Below are 27,756 nucleotides of genomic sequence, written 5' to 3' on the forward strand. Positions count from 1 at the left end.
ACATCGCAGCACATTCCTGGGTAGCCCTCAGCTGCCAGCATCTGATTAAAACCATATCTCTAGCTGTGAGTGGCTAACTAATCTGGAGGCCAGAGTGCAGCTGAATATTTAACCGGGGCCCCGGCCCTAGCCAGGCCACCGGCTGCAGCCCTCGGACCATGCACGGAGCGGCACGCATCTAGCCCGTAAGTAGCTTTGCGAGGGCGCTCGGCTCTTGCGAAGCCCGCGGAGGGGAAGGGGCCGCCACCCGGGGAGGAGAACGGGCCGCTTTTCCCCCGAGGACGCGGGTCCTGTTGCGCACCCAGCTCGGTGCCCGCGGCGCGGGGCTGGCGGGGGCGGGAGCCGGGGGAGCGGGTGCCCGGGCCGTGGCTCGGCCTTGTCGGGCGGCTGGGGGGGGCTGCGCTTCGCCGCTCGGAGCCGGCGGGGTGGGCGCGCGGGCGGCCCCGGTCGCGGTCCCGCAGGGGGGTCTGGGCCGCCGCGGGTGGGGGGCTTGGCGCTGCCCGGGGAGGGCTGCGGGAAGGCTGTCCCGGCTCCGGCGGGGGGGAAGCCGCCGCCGTCCGGCTGCGGCGCGGCCGGCGGCCGGGGGAAGCCTCAGCACGGAGCGATGTAAGCGTGCTTTTTCAGGTTGGTGTGTGGAGGAGGGGGGATTTAGGAAAAAAGTATACAAACACCACATATCACACAAATTACTGAGACGAAAGACTCTGTGTAGCAGCAGAGAGAAGGAAAGGGTTAAGATGCTGTGGAGCAGGGGCGGGTTTTTGTTTCGTGTTTTTCTTGGTGGAGCACCCTTCCTGGGCACCCCTGTCTCTGCTGGTGAGTCTCAGGACACTACTTATCTTTGTCTGTATCTATTTATCACAGATACATCCAGGATGAACTGGAATGAGTCGTGTACCTTGTCAGAGAAACTGACTTTTCAGCCTGTGAGACTTTAATGATCGTGGTATGATGACACTTCTGCTGGGGTAGTGCCAGTGCTCTGAGCAGTAAGATAAAGGCAGGTGTTGCCAATAGAGCTGGACTTCTCTGTAGCAGAGAGTCTACCCCTCAGAGCTGAGGCTTGTTACTTAATCACTTGCTAGAAAAGCATGCAAATCTACTGGTGAGGTAGGATTGAGTTAGGGGTTTGGTTTTTTTTTTTTTTGGGGGGGGGGGAATTATTTTAATCTTCTCTTAATGAAGTTAGTTTGCCTTAAAAGGTTACAACTTTTGCCTCAGAAGTCTTCTATAACTTCTATGAACAAAATGGCCCAAAATAGACCAAATCTGAGAGCATGTAGTCTTAGATTAGCCCATTTTCTGGTAAGGAACATGCATAGGTATGCTTAGGGCTGGGAATACCTGTGTGGATAGGCAAAATAGATTCAATTAGAGAAAAGTGATTATGAAGCTATGTGTTCTAGCTGACTCTGAGAACTTACCAGAAACTGGTAAATTGAAAATATGTCCTTGTGACTGATAGTGACCTGTTAGGTGGTTATAATGCTAGCAGGTTTTAAGATCAGCTTCCTTTAGGACCTCCCACAAGGTGGGTGAGGCAGTAGGTGGCTGATTGGAGAGGCGAGTCAGAATCCGAAGAAAATCTTTTCAGCTGAGAAAGGGATTGTCTGAGGGAGTCATCCACCATGTTTGTGCAAAAAGTCACTGCAGTTGCATCCAACACAAGGTTCTTCAGTCATAATTGGGTTTCCAGAATTCCCCAGGTGGTCTGAGGACGTGGTCAGGTATAAAGAAGAAATATCTATTAATAGTAACTGACCAGTGTTTGCATTCGGGGAAGGAGAACAACCAAGTGGTAGAAATAGTAAGCAGGATGTGAGTGCTAAATGAATGTCAGGTGAACCATCAGGACAGAGGCTTAACTAGCAAACCTCATGACTTTGAGTAAGGAAGGCTCAGGGTAAAGTGGTGTGAGTGCCAGGTGCTCCAAGTCTTAGATTCCTTTCAGCAGAGCCATCTCTTTGTCTGACAGGGTTTTGTGTGCTTGTTGCTGTAGACGGGAGACTAGGAGAATGACGAGCACTATTCTGATAGTCCTGTGACTTGATACTTCTTATCTCTTGTGCTCTTATTTCAAACAAATCTATTGGCTGAGCACCAGAGGTTGTGCTTGGTACTGTTGGTTGGAAGGGTGGTCCAGATGCCAAAAATCTGGCATCGGTTTCTTTTTGTGAAGGTAGAGATGGTTATGCATTCTAACATGTGCTTTCTGCTATGTTTCTAAATATCTCTATACATCTGCAGTATGCAGCCCACTTTCTCATCAGGACAAGTGTTACTTGTCAAAGTGTCTGCATAACCCTGTTATCGGACACAGCAGACCAGTAGCTGCTATGGATAAACTTCTTGCTTAAGGCCTTTACCTCACAAGTAAGTACAGAAAGAAGCACTCTAATTTGGTGAATGTAGTATATGCAAAGGGTGGCAAAAAGAGCTCTTAGATTTTTGTCTGTGTGGGAAAGCAAATAAATGTTCTTAGTGTCAAGGAAGGGGGAATCAAGGACTGGTGTCTGGACAGGATGTTCAGGATAAAAAAACATAGCTTGAGGTATGAAGTAAATGAAAGTGCATAACATGCTGTAGTCCTTGAGTATTGTTGCCAAACCTACAGATTTTTCTCTCCTGTTCATGCACTTCTCCCCTAGTGAACTTTATGCTGCTATGTGTGGCCTGCTGGGTTAACCCAGTCCTTGGGAATGTTTGTGGACTTTATTCAGCAAGGCTAGCAATATGTGAGCACTACAGAAACATGAATTTGCTTGGACAGTGAAGCAGTAAATTCCACATCCAGAGAAAGCTAGCTTGTTCTGGGAACAGTACTGACAGTGCAAATCCTGCTTGCTGTCTAGATTCTGTCAAAAGAAGTGATGAAGAGGTGGCATGAAGGCAACTTGTAATCTGCGTGGATTTTTGGAGAAAAACCTACATCTCATGTGCAGACTAAGGGATTATTAGTAGAATCAAGACTTGACCTCCTGGGGAGGGGAGGGGAAATGCTAAGAGGTCTTAATGAGCCTCTGCTATGAAACACAACCAAGCATAAGACACTATTCCTCTACCTCAGCATGGACTCCACAGAAATACAACTTTGTGTTGTGTTAGAAGGATCAAATAGAAGAAGGTGTCCAAGTACCATAACTAACAAAACAAACTGACTTTAGAAACCCTATTTTGAGGCTGTATCTGGGTTCAAGGGTCCCAGGGTTATAAAGAAGCTAGATGAAGCATAGTGGCAGGCCTAGTCAATAAACCAGAGGTACCAGTTTTAACAGGATTAGCTTGTTTATACAAGCTGGGCAGCTGAGTGCTGAAAAAGCATCTTCTACAGTCTAACTTTTGTCAGCCTTGGCTGAGGGGGGCATAGAACATTCCAGTTTCAGCTCTGCTGAAAGGATGTGCCTTGCATATGCTGTGGAGTGCTTGAGGATGAAGTGTCTCAGCTGAAATACCCTGCAGACATTTACTCCCAAATATCTGTGGGATTTTTTTTTTTTTTCAGAGGTTCTAATAAAGCTTCATAGCTGGTGCATGCAACCTTAAATGTCAAAGCTCAGACATTATGGGGCCAGTTAAGGACAGACTGTTGGCCTTGGAGCTGAATTTCCTGCTGCTCTGTCAGTTCATGTTTCATTCTTAACCAATAAGATGAGAGGTGAAATACTTGATGAGGATTCTCTCTTGAAGAGAACAAGCAGGTCTGAGAGACCAGATAATAGACTTTCACGTTGATAGTCAGGAGGCTTCCTGAACATGTCAGCTAGGAACCAGCTCCTCCAGCAAAGTGTACTCAACTCTTAATGCTGAAGTGTCACATATCAGCAAGTCTCCTCCTGTGAGACCTCTCATATACCTGCTCTACGTCTAAAATGCCTGTGGATGAGGCTTCGTTCCTCGGAAGGAACAAGACCAGTGGGGAACACTAGGGATGTAGTGTTAATATTGTAGTCTGTTTCTACATTACAGGCATCTGCTGTGCTCTCTCAGAACGGGGTTATTTCTGCTTTAGTGGACAACACGAAGGTCACTATGTGAGTATGACTTAGTTTACTAGTAGCTTGCACAGCAGATCTAGCTGCAAAGAGCTGCTAGCCTGTCTGATGGAAGGTAAAATCTAGAACAGGATGGAAGACTGACACTTGTCCTTCCATGCTTCTGAGGAATGGAGGCATCCCCATAACATGATAGTAAGGCTATCATAGGGATGGAAAGTTAGGGAGAGCCTGGTCAGGACTGCTTTAGAATCTGGATTTAGGAGAAATAATGTAAACTTCCTCTAATGTACATCACAAATGTGTAACTACAATTACCAGTTGGTAAACTTGCTGCAGAATAGTAATCTGTGAAACTTGACTAGTTGTTTAGTAGGACAGCTACTGAAGGGCCTGCAGTGGAGCTTTGAAAATCCTGGTTAATCCTTTTTTACACTGGTATAGATCTTTCTGCAGTGTCTTCTTAGATTTGTCTCGTTTAGTTATTCGTTGCCTTTCTTGCTGCGTATACAAGGGACACCTGGGGTCTTTGGTAATGACTAATCTTGAAGGCAAGAGTAACCCTTGCATTAAGCAGTATACTTCATAATACCTAACTGAGGGCTGAAACTGCTGTAGAAGTGCCTGCCCTTGTAGGGTGAAAACAGAATTTTCATCAGTCTTCTAACAACACATCATGAACATAACTTGCATCTGTTATAAGAGACAGTATGGAGTGACGCTTGTGACAGTGACTGCTACAACAGTTTATGTAATGAGAGGCACAGTAGCTGGGGGCGAGGTGGACGGTTCTTCAAATACTGCCGAAATGAGTGCTTAAGAACAGATTTTTTTGGCTGTTCACGGGATCATCAGGCTGGGTAGGCAAACTGCGGCACTTGAGACTGTGGCCATGATTACAAGGTTTTAGGTTGGGTGAACACAAGAATAATACAGCAGAATCCTGTTGCTCATACAGATATACTTGTGAGCAGGTAGAGAACATTTACAGTTCAACATAGGCTGCACAGAGCATATGCAGTCCCTTTCAGTACAGCTACACACACCCAAACTATAAAGAGGGATAACTCAGCCAGCACTGGACAGTTAACAGCATGCAGCTGAAATAACCTATGATAACAGCTTCAGTATGTGTCAAGTTCCTGCTCTGAGGAAGGGGGTGAAAAGCATGGTTATTGGCAAGAGGCCTTTGCTACATTAACTAGCAAGAAGATCAAAACAGTCCTTCTAGGCAGGACAGAGTTAGGAGTACAGATGGAAATGAAGTATTTGAGCTGTTGTCTAGTTAAAACTAGTTTGCATCTGCATAAACACTAGCTACCTTGGTTAACAACTGCTGTGCTTCCAGGTTGTTTGGTGTATCCAGTGAGTCTCAACAGTACTGACAGAAGATTGAGCGCTATGAGCTGCAGACACATGGCCTGAAATTCCTCATCCTGTGAGTAGGCAGATAATGCTTTCCTGAGCAATAGCTAGAACAGACTACTAAACCCTGTCTGACGAGCCGCTGATTTATGAGGCTTCAACACTGGAAACTGGAGAGAGTGGTATAGAGGAGTGGCCCCTTAGCATGCTGCAAAGCATGTCGTCTTTCTGGAAGACTGATACGAAGAAAATCCTTGCGGCAAGTCCAAGTATGTAATCTAATAACAGGCCTGTGTTAGCAACTGAATAGCTCTCTAAGATAGAGCATATTGGGATATCTACCAATCTCTTCTTAAAAGAAGAATTCGGTGTTCAGATGCTGGTATTGGTGACACTAAGAGTGAAGGGGTTTCTTAACCTAAGAAATGAACTAATAGGTTAGAATGCTAAATGCTGAACAAATTGGAAAGGGTGCTTCCAAGACTTGTTTTAAGATGCTGCATTATTCCTGGAACAACAATTTGAGATGGACTGCCCATGTGTCTGGATACTAGCTTCAGACAATGAAGCTCCTGGCTCAAGAATAATTCTATCAAACAGACCATGACAGTGCTTGCTCCCTTCAGCTTGAGATCAAGTCTGCAGGGAACCAGATAGTATTAGCTCATGAAAAGCATTTCACTTTCTTCCTTTAAAGTAAATAGAGGGCAATACTTGCGAATTTATATCGTTCCAAGTTCTTAGTCAGGTACAGCTTGTTTGAACTGGTCGTGACTACTCCTGAGCCCTCTGTTCTAATATTCCTCCAACCGCTGTATTTATTCCCATGACAAGTGGAAGAAAAATCCAAAATAGAGCTACTGTGGTAGCTGGGTTGAGAAGTAACTAATTATCTGATCAGAAATTGTGTGCTCAAACACATAGTACAATAGCAAAAAGTACCAGTCCAATTGCACCACTTGAACTGAGTGACCTGTTCAGTTCCAGCTGCTAACTTAGTGATGTTCACTTGGCTGTGATTCCAGTGATTCAAGCATGCAGAAAACACATCCAGGAACTTAGTTTGAATTTCTATGTTCTTGCTAAAAACCACACAGCTCAGGGAAGACTGATGCACTGATATGATGAGAACAGACTGTTCTGTTCAACTGATGAAATAGCAGTTGGCAAACTCACTGCAGTGGTAAGATGTCTGGGTAGTTTCACAGAGATGATCCTGCACCAGCAATGGTACATGCCAACATCTGTAGCTGACATGACTAATTAGAGTACTAAGATCTTTATCTACTCTGCAGTTGGTACTGGGGGAAGGGAGCAGCGTGAATGAGGTATTCCGTTAACACACTTCTATCCCACTGAGTACGTAAATGTCACCCTTCCCTTTCTAATAACTGGTTGTGTATGATCAAGACAGCTGGACTCTGTGCCATATCCTGCAATATGTAACTACAGTTGTAGCGTATTCTGAAAGAGTATTCCTGTTCGCAGAGGAAGCCCTTGGCATAAGGCTGCCTTAATACCTCAGAAAAGTATTGGTACATCTCTTGGGTGAGAGGACAGAAGATCAAACAGGGCATAAAGCAAGTTGAGTGAAAAGTTCCTTAAAGTAAAATCCTGTTAATCTAGAAATATTCTGGCCAACAGGCCAAGTGCCTAGCTTAACTGAGGCCATGATACCAAGCAAATGATCTCTTAACCCCAACATGTTTCTGATTACCTACGGCCTAAACAGGACAGTCAAACAGGCTTTTTGAACTTAGGCTGAGAGCACTGATCTGTGTTTCCCTGCTATCAAGCAATTGTGAGAGAAACTGAGTGGTGAGGCCACTGCTAATCTAGACCTTACTGATGGCAGGAATGACTGATAGCTTCACTTGCCAGGCAAGGTAGGTCAACATCCTTTTCCCTTGTGTCTCTTACAAGGTTAACCACAGGGGCTTGAGTTAGACTTAGCAGTATAAGAACCCGTATTCAGTCACCTTTCTGGCAGGTGATGCTGCTCTTGAATTCCAGTCATGCCGTAACTGGAAGTGAACAGTTCCCAAGCTGTCTATGAACTGTCTTCCACCACTTGTATTCAGGCAGGTACTCGTTGTGTAAGTGTAAACAATACACATCAAGTATAACCTACCTGCAGGTAAGTCTAATATCTTTCATGTATGTTAGTCACTGTCTGTGCTAGTTCCTAACAAACTAATTTGATTGTTACAAGAGAGGAAACAAACTGATGGTAGTACTTGCATCAGAACAAGCAGATGGGAGTTTCCCTCTAAATCATACTAATCTTGTGTCATGTTACAGAAGGTTTATTCAACTTGAACTCTTAGACACTGTCAGATGCTAGAGCAGTGGGTGTTCTAGTAATGAAACAAAATACTTAAGATGATATTTTATTTGACTCCTCAGTATGAATGACCTTGTTTAAAAGGCAGAAGTCTGAATAGCACATTCATGTTTCTGATTCATTAATGCATGCCTATTGCTGCTGAAGGCTACTTGGGATACTACCATTGCAGCAGGAACTGGGCAGAAAATGTAATAGTTATGCACATACGGATTTGTTAGATGCAAATGTAAGTCAGTCACACAGGAGCTCATGCAAATGCACTATTATATGTCTAATGTGGCTAGAATGCTACTAGTCAGGATAGTCCATTATTAGTAAATGTGTCTGGCTTTACAGCTTTGACTCTCGCTAGTCACTATGTATTGGTGTTTAGCCTTTGATCTGTTTCCTCAGCCTGCAAAACTGAAGTATTAAATTCACTCAAGTGGACAGCTTGTTTACTGGCTTTCTGAAAACAGCTCTTCTGTCAAGAACTTGATGGCTAGAAATATTTCTGAGGATACATCGTGCAGGTCCTGATACAACCTTCTAACCCAAAGAACTTGACTAACTCTTCAAGCAGGCGCAGAGCAGCGATCAACAACCAACCTGCCTTGGTGGCGTGTTCAGCACTTGAACAGTTGCTGCGCTTCTGGTTACTACTTCATCCTAACAGGCTACATAGCACTTTGCAGTAAAAGACTCTCTTGTCCTCTCCTGGCCTCTCAGATTCTGATTTAAAGTTAATATTTACGTGCAGTAACTCTTCAAGCTAAATCATGTACTTGCGATGTCAAGGGACAAAGAAGGAGCACAGACTGTGAAAAGGACAAAGTATTAGACTGCTGAGCAGATGTTTAGTTTATCTACCTTGCCTCTGATTTTTTTCAGTGTCCCTAACCTCTTAGACAAGTTTTCATCAGCACTGAGGCAATTATCTTTGTCTGCTGAGGCAAAAAGCCTGTCTGCTGGGTGAGGATTATTGTCCAGTCTTTAAATCCTATGACAGACTATAGCTGTAATGAAGATTCTCAATCCTCTGTGCACAGGACAAAAGTATAATCTTTAAGGGTAAGTACCATGTTGCCACCCCTTGCTCAAATAAGGAATAATTGTGAAAGCATCTCTTAAGGGAAACAAAATGTTGCTCAACAAAATTGTTTGGCATGTGCTTCAAGTCTTGCTAAGAAACAGGTATTTCAGGGATGACTGGTCACTACCAACAGCTCTCCTTGTAGGGAGTTCAGAGAATACACCAAAAGCACAGTATGCCCAAAGTCTTACGACAGACTTTCCCAGGGTAGAAGTGTGGAAATTAAGTACAGTGCTTGAATGGAAAGTTGCCTGACTTGAGACAGTAGGTAGCAGCTCATACTTCAAAAGGTATGTGTTGAGGGCCTGAAATGACTTTTCCCTAGGGAGTGCTCAGTGCTCACTCTTCACAGGATAGTCCCAACAGGAAAGGAGGAAAATGCTATTAGTGGTCTCTCAACAAGCCCTTTCTGGAGTAAATTGAAAAGTGGGTGAGCAAAATGTTGTGTGTATCTACTGGTACAGGCAAGAGTTTGGGGCACCTCTCACAGGGCAGGAACATCTGTAAACCTGCAGTCTAAGACTTCTGAAATAGTGCACTTAGCATAGTAGTTAAAATGAGCCATACAACATACATAGTGAGTAACTAAGCTGTGGTGGTAACAATGGACTTAGCATGGAAAAGATTCAAATGCTGTGGGAATGATCTTGTTCTTCACTATGCCAGTATAACTGAAGGCATGCCTGTCCTTGCATAAAAGCACGTGCATTTCTAACTCTGCCATACTGCAGGTTGGCTCTTTGCAGACACTCAGCATTCAAGTGTTGTAGAACAGTTGTAGTCACTTGTTGCCTTACTCCTGCAGTCTGGATAAGGAAATACTAAGGGACTGAGTACGGTGAAAGGAAGCCTCATAGCAAGAGCAAGAACTACAAACAGAATATTTAAACTTTCAGTTATTTGTATCTAGTGCACACCAGTGCTATCTGTTAAGATCAGCCAGACTTAAGTGTGACTAAGACCTTGCACAGCTTTAACTTGGGTCTAAGGCATAGAGTCTGAACTTAGTTGTGGCTGAGATTCTCACACCCCAGAAGTCTAGATTACTGCTAGCTCAGGCTACATAGTGTTGGTCCCGACCCCAGTGAAGTTTCAAGGTAAAGCCTGAGGCAGTTTTGTGCTAGTCTTGTGGCTTAACTAAGATGTCGAAGTAGTTATTTAAAATATGAAAGTGTATTAAGGCAGACCTTGTCTATCCTTGCGTTCTTAGTTTCAGTGATTGTCTTGCTCCAGAGTTAGGAATCCCAAAGATATTGGGTTCTACAAACGTGTGACAGATAACTGTCATGTACTGTGAACTCTCACCAGGTGAGATGAGCTATGCCAGACCTCAGATAGGAGAGTATGTCCTGCAAACTGTTCAGAAAGCCCTCACTAACTGTCTCAAATTGCATTGCTAACAGTAAGAATGAGCTTCTCTGTGGTAAGAAAGGGTATTTGCAAGGATCCAGCCAGACTTGCATGTATCCCTGCCCACCTGTGCTGTCTGTATCTATGCAAAGAAGTGGTCTAGTTTCTGTAAGATGTAGGGAGATGGCAATAATGGAGGGATGACTAGAGTTTAAAGATACCAACTGCCCATCTGTATTTCTACTACTTTACAGTAACCAAGGTGACATTTTTCTTGTGCATGTGTGTTCCTCCCTAGGTTATTTCCTTGTTATTGCCTCTTAAGTTTACTTCAGAGAGAGGTACTTAGCTCTGGTTGTATAACACCGAAGCTGGGTGTAGCTCTACCAATGAAATTTGGGAAGCAAGAACACTGACAGGCAGTACTCAGTGCCTTGAGGTTGTTATTTCTTCTTCCAGCATGGAGCTGGACAGAATGTCCTAAAGTGATGACTCGGCTCCTAGGGAGCATGCTCTACGTCTGTTCTTCTCCAGGCCTATTCCTTCTGTTCTCTAACAATAACCTTTCAGATGCAGGTGGGTGGTTAACCTTAACTCTGTCTTTCCTTCCTCTCTGTTTCTGAAGGACGTGATAAATCTGGGGAGAGGCTCATTATGCTGACATCTAAAGACTACCTCCACCCAAAACTATACTATCAGGCAATCTAGTCTAGTTTTAGAGTAGAATTCACTTGGCTTCATCACTCTTACAGTGATAACATTTCCTAGATAACCGTGGCTTGCTATATCAACTCTTTATTTCTGTTCAGAACCACTTGAAATTTACACAGCAACGTCTTTCTTCCCTTGCATCAAATGTTTCCTAGCTGTGGCCAGGTAATTTGCTTACGGAGGAGAACAGGTATAGCTGCCAGAGATCTTTCCTCTATGACCACTTTTATCTCCGGTTTACTTGAGCAATGCTAAACGCAATCCACAAACCATCTGGTAAGTAGCTTGATCTAACTTTGCTTCCATTAACAGCTGGTTCCCTAAAGGCCTCCCTCCTGGATAAATGGAAGTGGAGGCCTTCAGGCTGAAATGCGTTCCTAAAGACCTAGGAACCGGTGTTCTTCCGAGGTTAAGAATCAGTTAAGCTTTGACATCCGTTACTCTGTTAGTGGCAAGCTGGATGAGTCAATCTGTAGCTATTGACTTAATAATGAATTGAGGGAAAAGGGTAAGGCAGGAGTGAGAGCAAAACCCTGGGAGTAACTTGCAAGTAATGAGTAAAGCATTAGCTGTAACTAAGGCAAATGAGGAATAGGCTGTTGAGAATTGCAGGCTTCTAATTCTAGAGGATTTGCAATGCTTCTGCACTTGTATCTAGGTACATAGTATGTCTCAAATCGTGTGCTGGATAAAGAGGGCAGCTAGGTCTGTGGCTGCTTACCTGGATATAGGGGAAATTAGTAGTAGAGGGTAGCCCAGCTACTTAATCATCTAAATAATCTCTTGGCTTCATTTGTCACCCTAAAATTCGAGTGATTAACTGAAGCCACTGTGATACCCCAGACAGAAGATTTGTAGAACAGTTTCTGTAGCCGATGTGACTGTCCAGTTCTTTCTGGCTCAGTATAGATGATCTTGAGAACTCCACAAAGACAATATGAGTCCCTCTATTTGCTAAGTGCAAATCAATGCTTCAGCTGTGTAGAAACAAAACACAGTGACTGCAGGTTATTTTTTTTAATACGTATTTTATCTCAGAGGCAAAAGAGTCTCATGGCACAGAGTTAAGTCATACTAGTCCATAGTTTCTGTTAACTTGAGGGTTTTGTTTTTTTAAACCTAAGGTGACTTTATTACTGTTAAGACTAGAGTGTGGGGGTTTGGATTTGGGTTTTGTTAAGGTCTTTTCCTGGAACAGTCTGTCTGCAGTCTAAGGAATTTATTTACTTTTACCTGTTGGGTGGTATAACCTCAGACTTCTGCTAGTTATAGAAGCATGAATAAGATCTAGTGGCTTCTTTTGAGTGTCTGGTATTGTCTTCATCGGTGTTTGGAACAGATATTGGCAAATGTTTCTTGCATCCTCTCCTGTAGAGATACAGCTGGCAGTGCTAAAGGAGAACAGAGCAAAATATCTGAAGTTCTATAAATAGCTTTAAAGGATGAAAAGCTAAAGGTTGAAATATTAAAATAGGGTGATGCAAGTACAGACTGTGCATGTAGGTCAGTGTCATCTCCTGATTAGGTATTATTGAGTGAGGGTTCATCACCTAGTGGCAATACCTTCATGCTCTGTGTAGCCTGAGATGAACAGACGGTGAGTCAGACTTCCTATATGATTACTCCTAAAACTTTTAGGCATTAGAGGGCTTCAGTGTGCAGCAGAACAAAACTGGACTAACAGGTTTAATAACAATATGTCTTCTTTAACGTAAAATAATGTGTCTTCCTACTGATTGTTATTTCCATTTTTAAACACTATAGCAAGCATAGCTGGCCACCATCTCATCATGTCTACTGAAGATGAAAGTACTATCAACAGCCAGCCTGAGCAACAGGCTCCACCAAAAGCTCAACCTTCAAGGAAGGAAAAAAAGAAAGGTAAGAAATACTTACCTCTTGAATGCCTCCTCTAGTCAGCATCCTTAATCTTTTGCACTTCACTAAAACTGATCACTTGCACACCATAGTTCAAATAACTCTGACGTTTCAAGCTGACTGGAAGAGTGAGTAAATAAGCCAGTAAAATAAATCTGACTGGAAGGTAGGCTCTTATCTTGAAATTTTTTTGGTGAGTTTTTTGTTTTCCTAGCTTTTAAGTTCTAAAGCTCTCAGCTCCACTTGTTAAGACTTATTTGCTGAACCTGACAAGTCACCAAAAGCCCAAAGAATTGAAAGCCTCCTGAGGAGGTAACCAGACCAAGGCCATACAGGCAGCTGTCAGTCTGAACCTGAATTTGTTTCGTCCCCTCCCTCTGGAAGAGGGAGTGATGTGCTGGACAGATACAGATTCTAGTCCAGAAAAGCTAGAAAACTCATTTCGTGAGAATTACTGTAGATCAGATAATAGATTTTTTGATAGATTAGGTCATATAAATATAATTACCTCATACAGAAATACATACTTAGGTACACACTTGGAACATGTTGAGCATGCAAGAGCAGAAAAGCAAGTAGTTCTGAGAAGTAGTGGAACAGCAGAAATAGCAAATTAGCTGAAAACCCAAGTGATTACAGCGATGGGGGTACCAGATCTTGTTGCAGAAATGATGCTGCTGATAGAAAGTTCTAGCACAGGAACTAGGAGATTTTTGCACACCAAGAAGAGGTCTGACTACACCAGAACTAGGGGCTAACATTTGAAAGGTTTACTGAACATTTTGTATGGCCATGGGAAGTACCATTTCTGCATGGTGTTTTTGCTTACCACTTATACCTACTTGGCTGTTGCTGATAAATATTTTAGTCTTTTATGTGGAAAACAATTGTTCTGTAGTCCCCAAATATTAAGCACTAGGCTCCACTCTTTGAACTAAGGTTAGATTCTGCAGGAGCACTGCGACCTTAAAGGAGTAACTGTATTGCAGTGCATGTAGTACTGGAAAGACTGAGGGTTGTTAGTCAGCTATACTCAAGGGACAGTTTTAATATGTACTTATATGGTATATTTCTTTTTGAAATTATTTTTGAGAGAACTGGCTGTGTTGTAGCTTTGACATCTTAAAAACCCAACAAAAATCTGTCTCCAGGGCCAGAGAAGACGGATGAATCTCTCTTGGCCAGATTCAAAGGTGATGGTGTAAGATACAAAGCTAAACTGATTGGCATTGATGATGTCCCAGAGGCAAGAGGAGACAAAATGAGTCAGGATTCAATGATGAAGCTGAAGGTAAGGGCTTGAGCTGGCATGAAAGAAACAACTTCTTGGTAGCCTCCAGAAAGCAGATTAAATGGTCACTTTGGCACAACTTCAAATACACCTTAGTGGTAACATAGTAGTAACAGCACCATCGTAGGTGGATGTTACTTCTGAAGCTGTAATCCCTTGCTCAAAGGACAGTGTTTCTCTAATAGCTTGGGAATGCTCCTTTGGGCCTCTTGTAGGCATCCGATATGGATGCTGATAGTATGAACTTGGTCATAAATGGTGAGCTTGGGGTTTGGGGGGTGGGGGTGCAGAACTCTGTGCAGTTTAACACTGACCTCAAAGCACAAGTTGGGATCCTGTGGCAGTATTGACACCAAGAGATAGAGATAAAGAATAAAGGAGACCCTCTGCAGCAATAAAGATAATTACTTCTGGACTACAGAACACTCACGTAGCTTTAGTCAGGCCAGGAAAGCTGGTAAAGATGCTGCTACTGCAACAGTTTTGTGAGCTAAGATAAAAAGGTTTAAATCTCCAAAACATTTACAGAGGAAACACAATCTAGTTCTGAGGTATCACTTCAAACCTAGTCAGGTGTATGTTGCAAAAGGAATGCTGCTCGAACTGTACAGTTGCATGGGAATAACTACATTAGTACTAGTGTAGTCATAGCCATGGGTTCATGAGGAATGTGAGGAAACAAGTTAGAGCTCAATCTAACAGAAGTCTCATCCATACTTTGGTATTCATCCTCTTTAGGGAATGGCAGTGGCAGCCCGGTCCCAAGGTCAACACAAACAGAAGATCTGGGTGAACATCTCCCTCTCTGGTATCAAGATAATAGATGAGAAAACTGGGGTAAGATATGACTTACGCTCTTAATGTGATCCTTAAGCCAAGTGAGGCACCTGAAGTGAGACCAGTCTGAACTATATGCCTTAATGGCATTGTGTCCTACTTCCACATATAAAGTCTGGCTTGTGAAATAGCTTGTAAGGCTGAAGCCTCCTGCCAGAAAGATAGCTACATCCTATTGTGGTTAGTCAGACTGATAAATCCGAGTCTTGAACTGAAGCCTTCTAACAGTCTCAATCTTTCTAACTACAGAGAAGAGTAGCTATTATGTCTCCAGCAATTTAAACAAATAGGGTTTTTTCTTCCCAATTCTAGGTCATAGAGCATGAGCATCCAGTAAACAAAATCTCCTTTATTGCTCGGGATGTAACAGACAATCGTGCCTTTGGCTATATATGTGGAGGAGAAGGCCAGCACCAATTTTTTGCCATAAAAACAGCACAACAGGTATGGATCAGATGCCCTTTTCCATTTTCTATGAGTAATGCTGTTGTATAAACACGTAACATGTAATGAGAGTGTAGTGTTTTGCAGGTAGCCCTGTGAGGTACAGGGGAATTCCAACACAGATGGATAGACTCTTATCTTAGAGGGGGGCAGTAGGAATTGACTGTATCACCAATGGCTTTTATCTTGTTCAGCTTCTCTGTGGTCCAGAATAAAAACACTCAAGTAGCCTTGCCTGCTATGATCTTACTTAGCATGTCCATGTACCATAGAAGTATTAGTGAGATGAACGGAGCTGTTATCGTGGGCTTTCCTGTACAGTGGCCTATTACTGTCAGCGAGAATGCTAATTCTTGGGTCAAATAGCCAGAGCTTCACTCAGAATTAACAGGAATGATGTCAGAACTCCACTACTCTAGTTCTCATGATGCTTTATCTGATGCAGCAGTGAAAACAGATTTAATTGCAATGGTATTTGTGGGGCCAGTAGATGGCAGATCTGGTCCCCCTAGAGTTACTCCTGGGAGGAATTCTGATCCTTTTGTGGTAGGTTTCCCCTATGCGTAAATCCTGTACAGAGGGTTTATCTTTCTGAAGAGAATCTGTACATAAGCAGTATTGAAAACATGATACTTGGAATTACTGCTGAGTATTATACAGCTTCCTAAATGACCTGAACTTAAGTTACATATTTATTGTTTATGAACATGTCATTATAGTGACTATAATAAAGATGTAATGACTTGAGGAGCCAAGACTTCAAAGCTAGTAATTTCTTCATACGCATCCCTGCCTGCCCTCCTGGAGATCTTGTTGGCAGCTTCAGACCCGCTACAGGTGGGACTGAGGGGCTCCTTGTTGGAGCGTATTAATACTCTGATAAACTAACAAAGCAGGCTTAGGAGAGGGTGTTACAGCTGTTAAGAGGCCTGTGTTGTATTGGTTTCACTGGAATTGTAGATCAAGTACAAAAGCCTTCTGTGTGTGCTCTGCGGTGGAGTCTGTTCTCTCAGAGCTTTTCACCATGCGCTGCTGCTTGGCAGCCTATAAGCTTAGCCAAGCTGTAGACAGCTCTTGACTTGCTGCTAGTTGTGTTTAACACAAACATGGCTAGCTGAGAAGTAGAGACTTCTGCAGCTGGACATTGCTGCAGCTGTACTTTTTGTCAAAGGTGATAACTCCTGAAATGACTTTTTCTGCAGTTGCACGTCTAAAGCCCTTGATTAGGAGAGTATGATGCTCAGACATTAACAGTGAGATCTGTTCATCAGATTCTCTGCTTGAGCCAAAGGTAGTGGCTGAACAAGGGCACTTATCCTATTCTAGATGCTGACACAGCTGCTACATGCCTCAAGAAAAAATTCCAGGTCAGTATAGCTGAACCTGCCACCATCTCAGCAACCATTCAAATCATTCTTGTTAGTGAGTGTGCGGGGAATGCAGTGCCTTTCTAATTCACACTAAACTTTCATCCTGATACAAATACCACTTAAAGCTGGTGTCAGCTCTACACATTTGAGTCGATAATAATCTTACTTCATGCTTGCCTCACTGATCTACTATTTGCCTTCTGTTTAAAGTAAATGTAGTATTAACTATAAAAGCTTTCTCCAGGTTCAGTGTTGGAGTTCGTAGAAAACACAGATGCAAAATGTCTTTTGTCTTGTGAGACTACCAGAGAGCTTGGGTAAACTTTGCATTTTTGAGGAAATATGATTAGGACTTGCCATGCACTTATGAAATCTTGCATTACAATATTTTTGGCAAAACATAGCTGGCTTAGCACAAATACAGCCACTTTCCCTGTGGAGTTAACAGGTCTAACCTGATTGTGCCCCATTACCCTTGGATTCTGCATAATCTCTTGTGTGGAGACTAGACAGTCCTTTAAACTCTTGCTTTTCCTGTTATCTCAACCTTACTGTTGCATCATTTCGGAAAGTTTGGCTTGGTGCACACCTTGCTTCAGTGTAAGTCCAGGGAGAAGTAGTGCAAGGCCTAAAATCTACATTCTTTTTCAGGCTGAGCCTCTGGTTGTTGATCTTAAGGACCTCTTCCAACTAATATATAATATGAAGAAAAAGGAAGAAGATGACAAGAAAAAGGTGAGTGACTTGTAGAAACTACATTAGTCTTCATAGAAATAAAGCTTGCTTCAGCTTTGGCTTGGCTTTTGGGCTCTTGTAAGACTTGATGCTGAGATCTGTCTAAATCGAGGATCACCTGAAGCTGTTGTTTGATAGTTGTACCAACAGTTTGATTACCTGCTAGATCTGGCAAGCTCTCCAAAGTGAGAGGCTTTGGAGAGCCTACATGATGTCTAGGTACTAAAAGCCTTCTTTTCTTGTTTAGACTGAAGAATCAAGTGAGACTGAGGTAAGTCACTCCGACTCAACCTCACGTGATTAGGTATGCTGCTGCAACATAACTGGCTTTGACTTTCTTTACGCTTCTAACATTATGGAGGAAATGTCAGATGCCCAATTACCCTGAAATGGGAGTAAAAGGGGCCTACAGAACTAATACTGAGTAGTGATTGCCCTCATACTTCCTGTTTCCGTCACTTGCTCTTTGAAGCCTGCAAGTCCCTTGCTTAAGGCAACTTTTGATATTCCAGTTATTGCTGATGCTCTTATTCATCTATTACAGAATGATAGTGAAGCACTACCTGCTGATCAAGCTGACAAAATGAAACTGGTAGGTTAAATTCAAGAACTTTATGCTGATGCCATGCAGAATTTCATAACTGACTGTACCCACACTGTGTGGGAAATGCAGTATTTATGCAGGTCTACTGTAAAGACATCTATAATGTTTGATTCTTGCTTTTGCAAGAACTCTAACAGATACCAATTCTTTCAATATTTCTGGCTTCAAGGGAGTTGACCAGATGGACTTGTTTGGGGATATGTCAACACCTCCTGATATGAGCAGTCCCACAGTAAGTAGAATCTAGCTTAGCTGTCTTGGTTCTTGCTTTGAGAGCAAACTTAGTCCTAGTAATAAGATCTATTTTTACTTTGTTAATCCTGGTTTTACTGAGACATCTGTCTAGCTATCATCAATGTTCTAGTGTCTTAGGCCTACAATTTTATCTACTTACTAACTAGAGTGGCTAATGTCATTCTTATCCAGCAGAGTTCACCTGAGACTGCATGAAAGATAATCTTGTATTATTAGTCATAGAATGGGTTTAGGTTGGAAACCCAGAAGATTATCCATTTCCAACCCCGCTGCTATGGGCAAGGACACCTTCCACTAGACCAGGTTGCTCAAAGGCCCGTCCAACCTGAACTTGAATGTTTCCAGGGAGGGGGCATCCACAACTTCTCTGTGCAACCTGTTCCAGTGTCTCATCACCCTCACAGGAACAAATTTCATTCTTTCTTATGTCTAATGTAAATCTATCCTCTTTCAGTTTAAAACTTACCACATGTCCTGTCGCTACACTCTGTGATAGTCCCTTTCTGTCTTTTCTGTATGCACCCTGTAAGTACTGGAAGGCTGATATAAGGTCTCACCAGAGCCTTCTCTTCTGTTATACTAAACTGTCCTCATGGATAACGGAGCAGGACAGAGCTGGCAGATCTTTAAGGACGCTTTCCATACAGTGCAAGAGCTTTTGATTCCCAGGCATAAGAAACCAGGAAAAGAAGGCAAGAGACTGGCATGGCTGAGTTGAGACCTGTTGGTCAAACTAAAGGGCAGAAAGGACATGCACAGGCAGTGGAAGCAGGGACGGGTATCCTGGGAAAAGTACAGGGATGCTGCCCTGTTGTGTAGCGATGGGGTCAGGGAGCCAAGGCACAGATGGAGCTGAACTTGGCAGGGGATGCAAAGAATAAGAGGGCTTCTACCGGTATGTGAGCCGGAAGAGGAAGGTCAAAGAAAGCTTACCCCCTTGATGAACATGACTGTGAAACTGGTAACAACGGACAAGGAGAAGGCTGAGGTACTCAACTTTTTTGCCTCAGTCTTCACTGGCAACCTCTTTTCCTGCACCTCTTGAGTGGATGGACCACAAGGTAGGAACTGGGGGAGCCAAGTCCCTCCCACTATAATAGATGATCAGGTTCATGATCACCTGAGGAACTTGAAGTCTATGGGAACTGACAAGATGCATCCCAGAGTCTGGAGGAAACTCTGAGGTAGTTGCCAAGCCACTCTCCATGATATTTGAAAAGTCCTGGTAGTCAGGTGAAGACAGTCAGGTGGAGACTGGATAAAGGGAAACATTGTGCCCATTTTTACCAAGGCTAGAAAGGAGGATACCGACCTATCAGCCTCCCCTCTGTGCCTGGGAAGATCATGGAACAGATCCTCATAGAAGCTCTGCTAAGGCACATGGAGGACAAGGGAGTATTTGAGACAACCAGCATGGCTTCACCAAGGGCAAGTCCTGCCTGAGAAACCTGGTGGCCTTCTCTGATGGTGTGACTACATCAGTGGATAAGGGAAGAGCTATGGATGTCGTCTATCTGGACTTCTGTAAGGCCTTTGACATGGTCCTGCACAACATCCTTCTCTAAGTTGGAGAGATATGGATTTGATGGATGGACTGTTTAGTGGATAAGGAATTTGCTGGATGGTCGCATCCAGAGAGTAGTTATCAACAGCTCAATGTCTGCATGGAGATTGTTGACAATTGGTGTCCCTCAGGGGTCCCTGTTGGGACCAGTGCTGTTCAGTATCTTCATCAACGACATAGACAGTGGGCTTGAGTGCACTCTCAGCAAGTCTGCAGATCTCACCAAGCTGAGTGGTGCAGCTGACACACCTGAGGGACAGGATGTCATCCAGAGGGACCTGCACAAGCTTGGAAAGTGAGCCTGTGTGACCCTCATGAGGTTCAACAAGGCAAAGTGAGGGGTCCTGCACCTGGGTTGGGGCAAGCCCTAGTATCAATACAGGATGGCGACTGAAGGGCTTGAGAGTGTCCCTCTGATCACTTTTGTGGCCCTGCTCTGGACCCAGTCAAGCAGGTCTATGTCTTTGTTATGCTGAGGACTCCAGAGCCAGATGCAGTACTCCAGGCAGGGTCTCACCAGAGTGGAGTAGAGAGGGAGAATCACCTCCCTCGACCTGCTGGCCACGCTGCTTTTGATGCAGCCTAGGATGCAATTTGCTTTTCTGGATTGTGAGTGCACATTGGATGGAAAACTGAATATGAGCCACCAACAGTACCAAGTGCTTATCCACAGGGCTGCTCTCAGTCCACTCATTGCCTAGCCTGTATCCATGTTTGAGATTGCCCTGACTCAAGTGCAGGACCTCACATTTGGCATTACTGAACTTCGTGAGGTTTGCACAGGCCCAGCTTTCTAGTCAGATGTCTTAGAAATCAGTCCATGCCTCTGCTGGTGTGAAAGACATTACAGAAACTCTGCCAAAGATATTTAAAGCTGAAGCTCACTTTATGGACAAGTGAATCCTTACGTAAGTCCCTCTCCAGACAAGCGTACATAAATCTTATCATAGCTCAGTACAACACCAAAAATCCTGCTGTTTTTTCATGGTATTGTAAACCACCATCAGCCGTTGTACAAACAGTGCTGTCAATCCAGCTAGCAACCAAGTCTCACCCTTCTGTTGCCTGCTTGGTGGAGAGATAGCATGTTAAGATCTTCCACTGGCACATAGCTCTCTAATCTTATTCCAAAGCTGGGACTGCAACCTGAAGTCACACTAAGGCAGTGTGATTTCACAGCTGGTCAAAACAAAGGACCAGAACTCAAGCAGGGGTTCTTGAGTCAAGTGAAAGCCTAGGTATAATTAGTGCTTAATGACTCTACAGCCTCTAGGCTGCACAATGTGGATCTGATATTTAACTAATATCTTAAAACAGGTGCTCTTAATACTGAGTTTCTGCAACTAAGTAGCTGTGATTTGACCACAGCTAGCAGTGCTTGTCTTAATGACTTCTAAGATGAAGCTTTATTGCAACTTGACTGTGACACTGAATACTTGTTGGTATAATGTGTTGGATGTTGGTGTCTCTCCTTTTGCAGCTATTTTCCTTGAGCTTGTGTACTATGCAGCAAGTCCTACATAACACTAACTTTATTTTTCTTTCTGAACAAATAGGAAGCTAAAGAGATTCTGTTAGTGGATCTAAATTCTGAAATTGAGACCAAACAGACTTTTACAAAAGAGGATCTCTTCTTGAATGGCATCACAACCTCTGTTCCACAACCAAAGCCACAACCATCCTTCTTGCCTGAGAGTTCTTTCTCTGCCAGTCTCAGCTTCTTTCCCACACCTAATCCAGACCCTTTCAGTGATGATCCTTTCGCACAGCCAAACCAATCTGCACCAGATTCATTTGATTCTCTAAAATCTGCTGATCAGAAGAAGGAAAGTCCAAGTACCTTGACATCGGTGGGTAATGGTGCTTCAAATGGTGATACTGACTACTTTGGTAAACAGTTTGACCAGATTTCTAACAGAACTGGCAAACAGGAAGCACTAACAAGCCAGTGGCCACTTGAGAGTAAGTCGCCTGCAGCAAGAATTCAAAATGGGGTACCAGAAAGAGAACAAAATGGCTTGCTTAACGCCCCATCAAACCTGTTTGTGGAAGGTCCTTCCAAAGGTGTATCTCTGCAGAATGGAGTAAAGCTGGATTTTGAAAGCAATACCCAGCTCATGTCACACGAGTCTATAACAATTAGCCCACCACCACAAAGTACCAAGCCAGGAAGAGGAAGGAGGTCTGTCAAGGTGAACAATGTTCAAGTAATTAATTGTAATATGCATGCTCTTACTTAAGAAGCTGGGTGAAAGAACCTTTTTTTTTAGTAGTGTGTAACTGGCTAAATAGCTTCACAACACATCTAATTCTCTTCTACCTGCCAAGCTTACTTTAACCTTTCTGCAGCCATGGTATATTCTAACCTTCATGAATGCTTCACAGTAGCTATGGTCACTAAATCATATACTCTCTTCCTTAATGCTGCCATACTTCTGTAAAGGTCTGGTAAGTATGCTGCTATGTATATTGATGCTTGATGTAGTGCCAGAACCTGTTATGATAGCTGTATGCCCATCAGCCTGTTGTTTTGTAACAATGAGGTACTAGCACTAGCTTACAGAAACCTATGTAGTGTCTCAGTACCTCGCTACTGAGAGCAATCCCAGTGACTTGCTTGATTAGACTCAGGGTGGCTCTGGGTCAGCTGCATTTGTCTTGCACTCACATGATGCAAAGTTCAGTTACTGACCTTACCGCAACTGCAGGGGTCACTGCAGGCTGAGCAGGAATATCTAGAGAAGGACAGGGCAGAGGGAAACTCATTATGATAGCAAATAACTCAGTCACTTTAAGTCTTATTCTTCTGCTGTTGATTTGTGACTACTGTATATTATGCCTTCTAAATGCCATGCATCTTAGTAGGCATGAACAAAATGAAGTTTGAAAGTCTTATACTTGGTCTCTAAAGGATACATCAAAGCTCCCTGCTCTGCTCTAGCTGAAATAAAAGCTTGTAGCTCTGACCTAGGGAGTCTTGATGATGCTAGCATGTGTTCTGCCATGTAATCTCACAAAGCTTTTTTTCTTTCTAGACTACATCGAGTGACTTATTTAGCTCAGACTTCTTTGTGCCAACTGCAGAGAGCCTTAGTTTGAACTCATTGCCACCTGGGTCACTGGACCTCTTCCAGACGAATCCTACCACAGCACCTGCATTGGTTACTCAAGGTTAGTTCACAAGGCGAATGTCTCGCTCTGGTCTAAGATACCTGCTAATGCCAAAACAGGCGTTCTAGTTTTCCTTTACTTCATGTGCAGTGCCATACCCTTTAATCCATGTACTGTCTGCCCTAAACTACTAAATTCTGTGAACAGAGGCCTAAACTCTGCATCCTAAACTAGAACAGGCTTTTTGCTTAAACTTTGACAGCAGGCTGCTGCTAAGGTACACAAGGTGCAAATGAGCCAAGCACAACTTGGGAGGCTAAGGTAACATAGCTACAGAGTCTTAATGGTCATTTACACAGAAGTAACTATAGGCAAATACATCTGTCGCTTCTGTGCTAGGACTAAGTATGTACCTCCTTCTGTTACATCAACCTCAGTCCTGTTCTTCTGGGACTGAAATGGAACAAGGTTAAAAAATGTTAACCTTCTACTCTGCTCCCTCTCAAGTTACTGGATTTGTAGGTGTAAATCAGAAGATTTTTGCAAACAGCACATGAAAAATACTTTGCTGGAACCATCAGTGGAATTTATATACTCCCGCTTGAGGTCTTCAGATCGCTAAAGTACTAATAACAATCTCCCCACAGGTGGCATTCCACTAACTCCATCACCATGGAATACACAGACACCTGCCTTCACTCAGGCTGCATCAGTCTTTGCTGGATCTGTGATGCCTGCTCAGTCTACGGGATTTACTCAGCCACTAGCCTTTCATGCTCAAGCAGTGCCAAGCTGGAACCAGCCTGCATCTTTTGGTCCAGCAGCCCCTCAGTGCCCTAGTATCTGGGCAAAGCAAGCACAAGTTCCATCTAGTTCATGGCCACAGCCATCCAGTGCTGTAAATCCCTTCCAGAGTAGTTTATTCCCATCTTCAACACTACCTGCTCAGACATCATCTGTACTGCCCTCCATGTCAACAACTGGCCCACCTCAGCCACCACCTAGAGCTGCACCTCAGAAGGATCTATCCAAGAAAGAGAGTGATGCTTTTACTGCTCTGGATCCACTTGGTGATAAAGAGATGAAAGATGTCAAGGAAATGTTCAAAGACTTCCAGCTGACAAAACCACCTGCAGTACCAGCAAGGAGAGGAGAGCAGCAAAGCCTTTCAGGTGCTTCTGGAGCTTTTCAATTATTTTAGTAGTAAAGTAGACATTCCTGGAGATAGTACAGATCATGATGACATGAAAGCTAGAAAGCTGTCTGCCAAAATGAATAGTAATTTTTTTCCCCTCCTTCTGCTTGGATAGCTGCTCAGAGATTGAGAAGACTGATAATTAGTCTTTTCTGGTAGAACTAAAAATCTGATTTAATGGTTACTGAAACAGCGTTGAAGGACTGTCTTCCCTAAGAATGTTGCAGAATTGATCAATGTCAGTGGCCAAACACTGACACCTAGTGCTTAAACTGACTAAAATGAGGTAAGCTAGGTCTGTACAGTGTTAGAAGTCTGACCTAGCTTAAGTGTAGTGAGAGACAAGCAGGAGATAAAATTGTGAGGTCACTCAAAGCAACTTCTGTGTGGGGTTTTTTGTGTATCGAGTTAGATGAGCTTTGTTGCTATACAGGCAGAGCTGAGTACTTGTTAAAGCTGTTAAGTGATTATAGCACTATGTCTCTTTTGCTTAGAACCGCCAAAGCCTGTTCCCCGACAGAGTGTGCTGCCAGCTGATGACCTGTTTGAAAGTCAAGCTAAAACAGACCTTTTCTGTGCTTCATCTGTAAGTAGTAAAAAAACCCAACAACAAAAAACCTCACCCAACCTTTCTTTCCCCTTAACAACAGGGGTGCCTGTGTTTGAGCACTGGATTAGTTCTGGCTGTAGAGGCTGTGGAACAGAACTTCTTGCATGTCTGAGGCTAATATTTAATCTGACAGAGGTCACTTTTTGCAAGAAGGCTAACAAAGTATGATTCCATTTGGCTTGGGTCCCTAAACAATTCCCCAAGCTGCAAGACCTAGCAGGAAGTCTTTCAGTGTCAGAAGCTTCTACAAAAGACTGAAGAAAAAAAGTAGCTGCAAAAGTCTTCCACTTTGGTTATACTTATCTTTCTGTGGAGCAAACTGACAAGTGCAGACTGTGCAGCTCCCCCGCTGAACAAATGGAAGGCTCCGATGTTCAGTACCCCCAGGGAAAGGAAGTGGCTTAACCAAATCGCTCCCTTTGGGACATAGCACTTGAAGCCCTTGGTGGAAACTCTAGATCAATTCCAGAATACTGGCTGAAAACATCTAGCATTTGGCTAAAACAGATCTCGTCGTGGCTACACTGGCTCGGCTCCAAATGGGTGTTCAGTAAGCACACATGGCTTTTCCGAAAGATGCCTTGTTTCAGACTAGACTAACTGCTAACAAGGCTCTAGGGCCCTTTTCTCTTGTCAAAGCAGTGCAATTAATGCCTGTTTCCCAGGGACTCTGCAGTATTCTTTCCAGAAGTTTTTTGGAACAGGAACTAGCTGATAGAGCCATGCAGAGTAAACCTGGTGAAACATGGAAATCCTCTAACAGTCTGTGATCTCTATTTCCTTAGGAAGAATCTCAGAAACCACCTTCTGGTCCTTTTGGTGACCCTTTTGGCAACCCATTTGCATAGATCAGGTAAATCTTCCACTAATAAGACAACCTACACCATTCTCTGAAATAGATTCAGAAATCATTCAGTAAAGAGATGGCTAAAAACTACACTGGCTTAAATCTAATGCTCCTCTGAAGCATGGCAAGCAGTCCAAAGAAACTTCTGCTAGAGTATCTCTAGTCAGGCTTGTCTATAGCTGCATTCTGGCTAAGCCTGGCCAGCTTTACTTTCATAGAAATTGATTTTATTCTTTCACTAGCTTGAGTCTCAAGGCCATAATAGATCTAGATTTCCTTTCACTGAGGAAAGTTAATGAAGAAATATGTGCTGCAAAACTCAGAGGCTGCCTAAATTCCTTCAGGTATCTCTTTAGGAGAGTGTTAGCACATAGTGTCCCATACAGCTTTCTGAAGTTTAATCACTTAAATAATTGCAGGTTTTTACTCTGTGGGAATTGAAGTAAAAACAGCATAAGGGCCCTTATGAGAGCTTTTTTTACTAGAAACTCAAACTTTTGTACCAGTGACTAGAGAACTTTAACTGTCAAACTAGCGAATCTATTCCTCTGTCGCACATCAAAGTCTACCCCTGAAATACTGTCTGGCTTCTGTTAGAAGAGAATTGTTACTAATTATTGCTTTAGACTTGTTCACAGTGGATTTAAGCTAGTTTAAGTTATACTATTATTGCTTATAGCCATCATAACCTTACGTCCTTTTTGTCATCCTAGGCATAACTAGAAAAGAACAAATGGAGTAACTGGACCTCTTCTCAACATGATTTTCCTACATGTTTCACTTTGCTGTCTACAACTCTTGCTGCTGTTCCATGATGTCTGTAATCTAAAACATGTCCAGGTGGATTGAAACACGAACCCTCAAAGAACATGCTGTGAAGATGATAATTCAAGGCAAAGCAAATGGAGAGTTGGACTCATGCTGGAGACCCAAATTCAAATTGGCGGATGTTAACTTTACTTTAGTTCTTTGCAATCCTCCACAGAAGAGCTTAGCAGCACTAAGTCATGCCTCTTGTAAACATGGTCACAACAATTCCTCATTCTGTAGCACTTACTGTCCTAAAATACAGGAACTGAATGTACCTGAGGAAGAAGTGTTGCTTTCACTTGAGGGAACTGAATTAGTAGCTAAAACTCCACACCTTGTACAGCTAGGTTGGCTGCCTGTTATCACAGCAGCAGCCAGTTGTAGGGTTAAGTGGATACTACTCAGTTCTAGTTGGTGACCGGACGTATGACTTGGTCTCTGAGCCACAAAGATGTAAACTGTATGGTGGGGGGAAAAAAAATCCAGTACTTGTCTATTAACTAACATTAAAATTAACATTCTGCCATAAGCATGTAATTAAGAGACTAACTGTGGGGTCTGTAACAGAACTACTGGAGTCCTGAGTACTAGAGGTCTACACTGTAGGGGCAGATAAGCTGAAACACCACTTGCAGCACATTGAGGTAGTCATGGACACTAACTATTGTCTTGGTGCTAATATGTTTTTTTCAGGGAGGGAAATCTGCAAGGATTAATTTTGTATTAAGGTGGCTTGACAGATAAATGGAACAAGCAGATAGGCTTCTTGTGTGTATCTTGATGAATGTCCCTGATGTTTCTCGGTTTGGGTTGTCACATGGTGTAGCATGGCATTTTTCCAGTGTGTTAGAAAGTAAAAAGACAATCATGGCTTCACTCCGTGCCCAGATTCCTCGTGAACAGATGCACCACCTCTGTGCCATTAATGTGAGGTAGTCCTCCATCTCTTGAAAACCGTGCCTGTTCTAAAGTACCTCTTTACTAACAGATCTATAAATCAGTTGGATATAATTGACTGTAACGGCTACATTCTTGGCCAGTGGTGGTGGCTGATGTGTCAGAGGTTTTTCTGTTAATACAAAGTATAAACTTGAAATAGTATTGTTAAATGCCTAAGCACTTGCTGAACTGGAAAACTAAGAAAGTCAACTTGATTACAGCCTTAGTACCCAATTCAGCCAGCCATGCAATTAGTCTTGTATATAAACCTCTCTTGCACTTTCTGTAATGCAAAAAAAAAGCTATGAATTTATAGTATTTGTCTCAAACTGGAAATGTAGAAACTTATAAATGTTACACTGTTGTGTAAAACTGTAGTATCTCAAGTGATGTTACCTAATGACATTAAACAGAAGCAACTCTTCATCA

The 27,756-nt window shown here is 43.1% G+C and overlaps 1 protein-coding gene across 5 annotated transcripts; it reads left to right on the forward strand.

The window, feature by feature from the left end:
- DAB2 (DAB adaptor protein 2) lies at positions 1-27,756 on the forward strand. Of its 5 annotated transcripts, XM_075411498.1 has the most exons (16): positions 1-185; positions 8,575-8,754; positions 12,602-12,718; positions 13,867-14,006; positions 14,745-14,843; positions 15,156-15,287; positions 17,309-17,392; positions 17,640-17,663; positions 17,937-17,984; positions 18,166-18,228; positions 21,372-22,007; positions 22,851-22,986; positions 23,574-24,098; positions 24,616-24,707; positions 25,517-25,584; positions 26,292-27,756. In XM_075411498.1, the coding sequence occupies exons 3-15, from the start codon at positions 12,628-12,630 to the stop codon at positions 25,577-25,579; spliced, it is 2,133 nt and encodes a 710-aa protein (XP_075267613.1). In that variant the 5' UTR covers positions 1-185; positions 8,575-8,754; positions 12,602-12,627; the 3' UTR covers positions 25,580-25,584; positions 26,292-27,756. The 5 variants fall into 5 exon arrangements, with proteins under 5 accessions (XP_075267613.1, XP_075267612.1, XP_075267616.1 ...); XM_075411497.1 differs by lacking the exon at positions 8,575-8,754; XM_075411501.1 differs by lacking the exon at positions 8,575-8,754 and having other exon boundaries at positions 21,372-21,665.

Source organism: Opisthocomus hoazin, chromosome Z, assembly GCF_030867145.1.
Source record: "Opisthocomus hoazin isolate bOpiHoa1 chromosome Z, bOpiHoa1.hap1, whole genome shotgun sequence".
Lineage (NCBI taxonomy): Eukaryota > Metazoa > Chordata > Aves > Opisthocomiformes > Opisthocomidae > Opisthocomus > Opisthocomus hoazin.

What these genes read in the sequence shown, in the direction of transcription:
- DAB2 (XM_075411498.1), top strand. Translation starts at nt 12,628, where the DNA reads ATGTCTACTGAAGATGAAAGTACTATCAACAGCCAGCCTGAGCAACAG. An exon ending in AAGCTGACAAAATGAAACTG is followed by an intron (nt 17,985 to 18,165) that starts GTAGGTTAAATT and finishes TCTGGCTTCAAG; the next exon opens with GGAGTTGACCAGATGGACTT. An exon ending in AGAGCAGCAAAGCCTTTCAG is followed by an intron (nt 24,099 to 24,615) that starts GTGCTTCTGGAG and finishes TCTTTTGCTTAG; the next exon opens with AACCGCCAAAGCCTGTTCCC.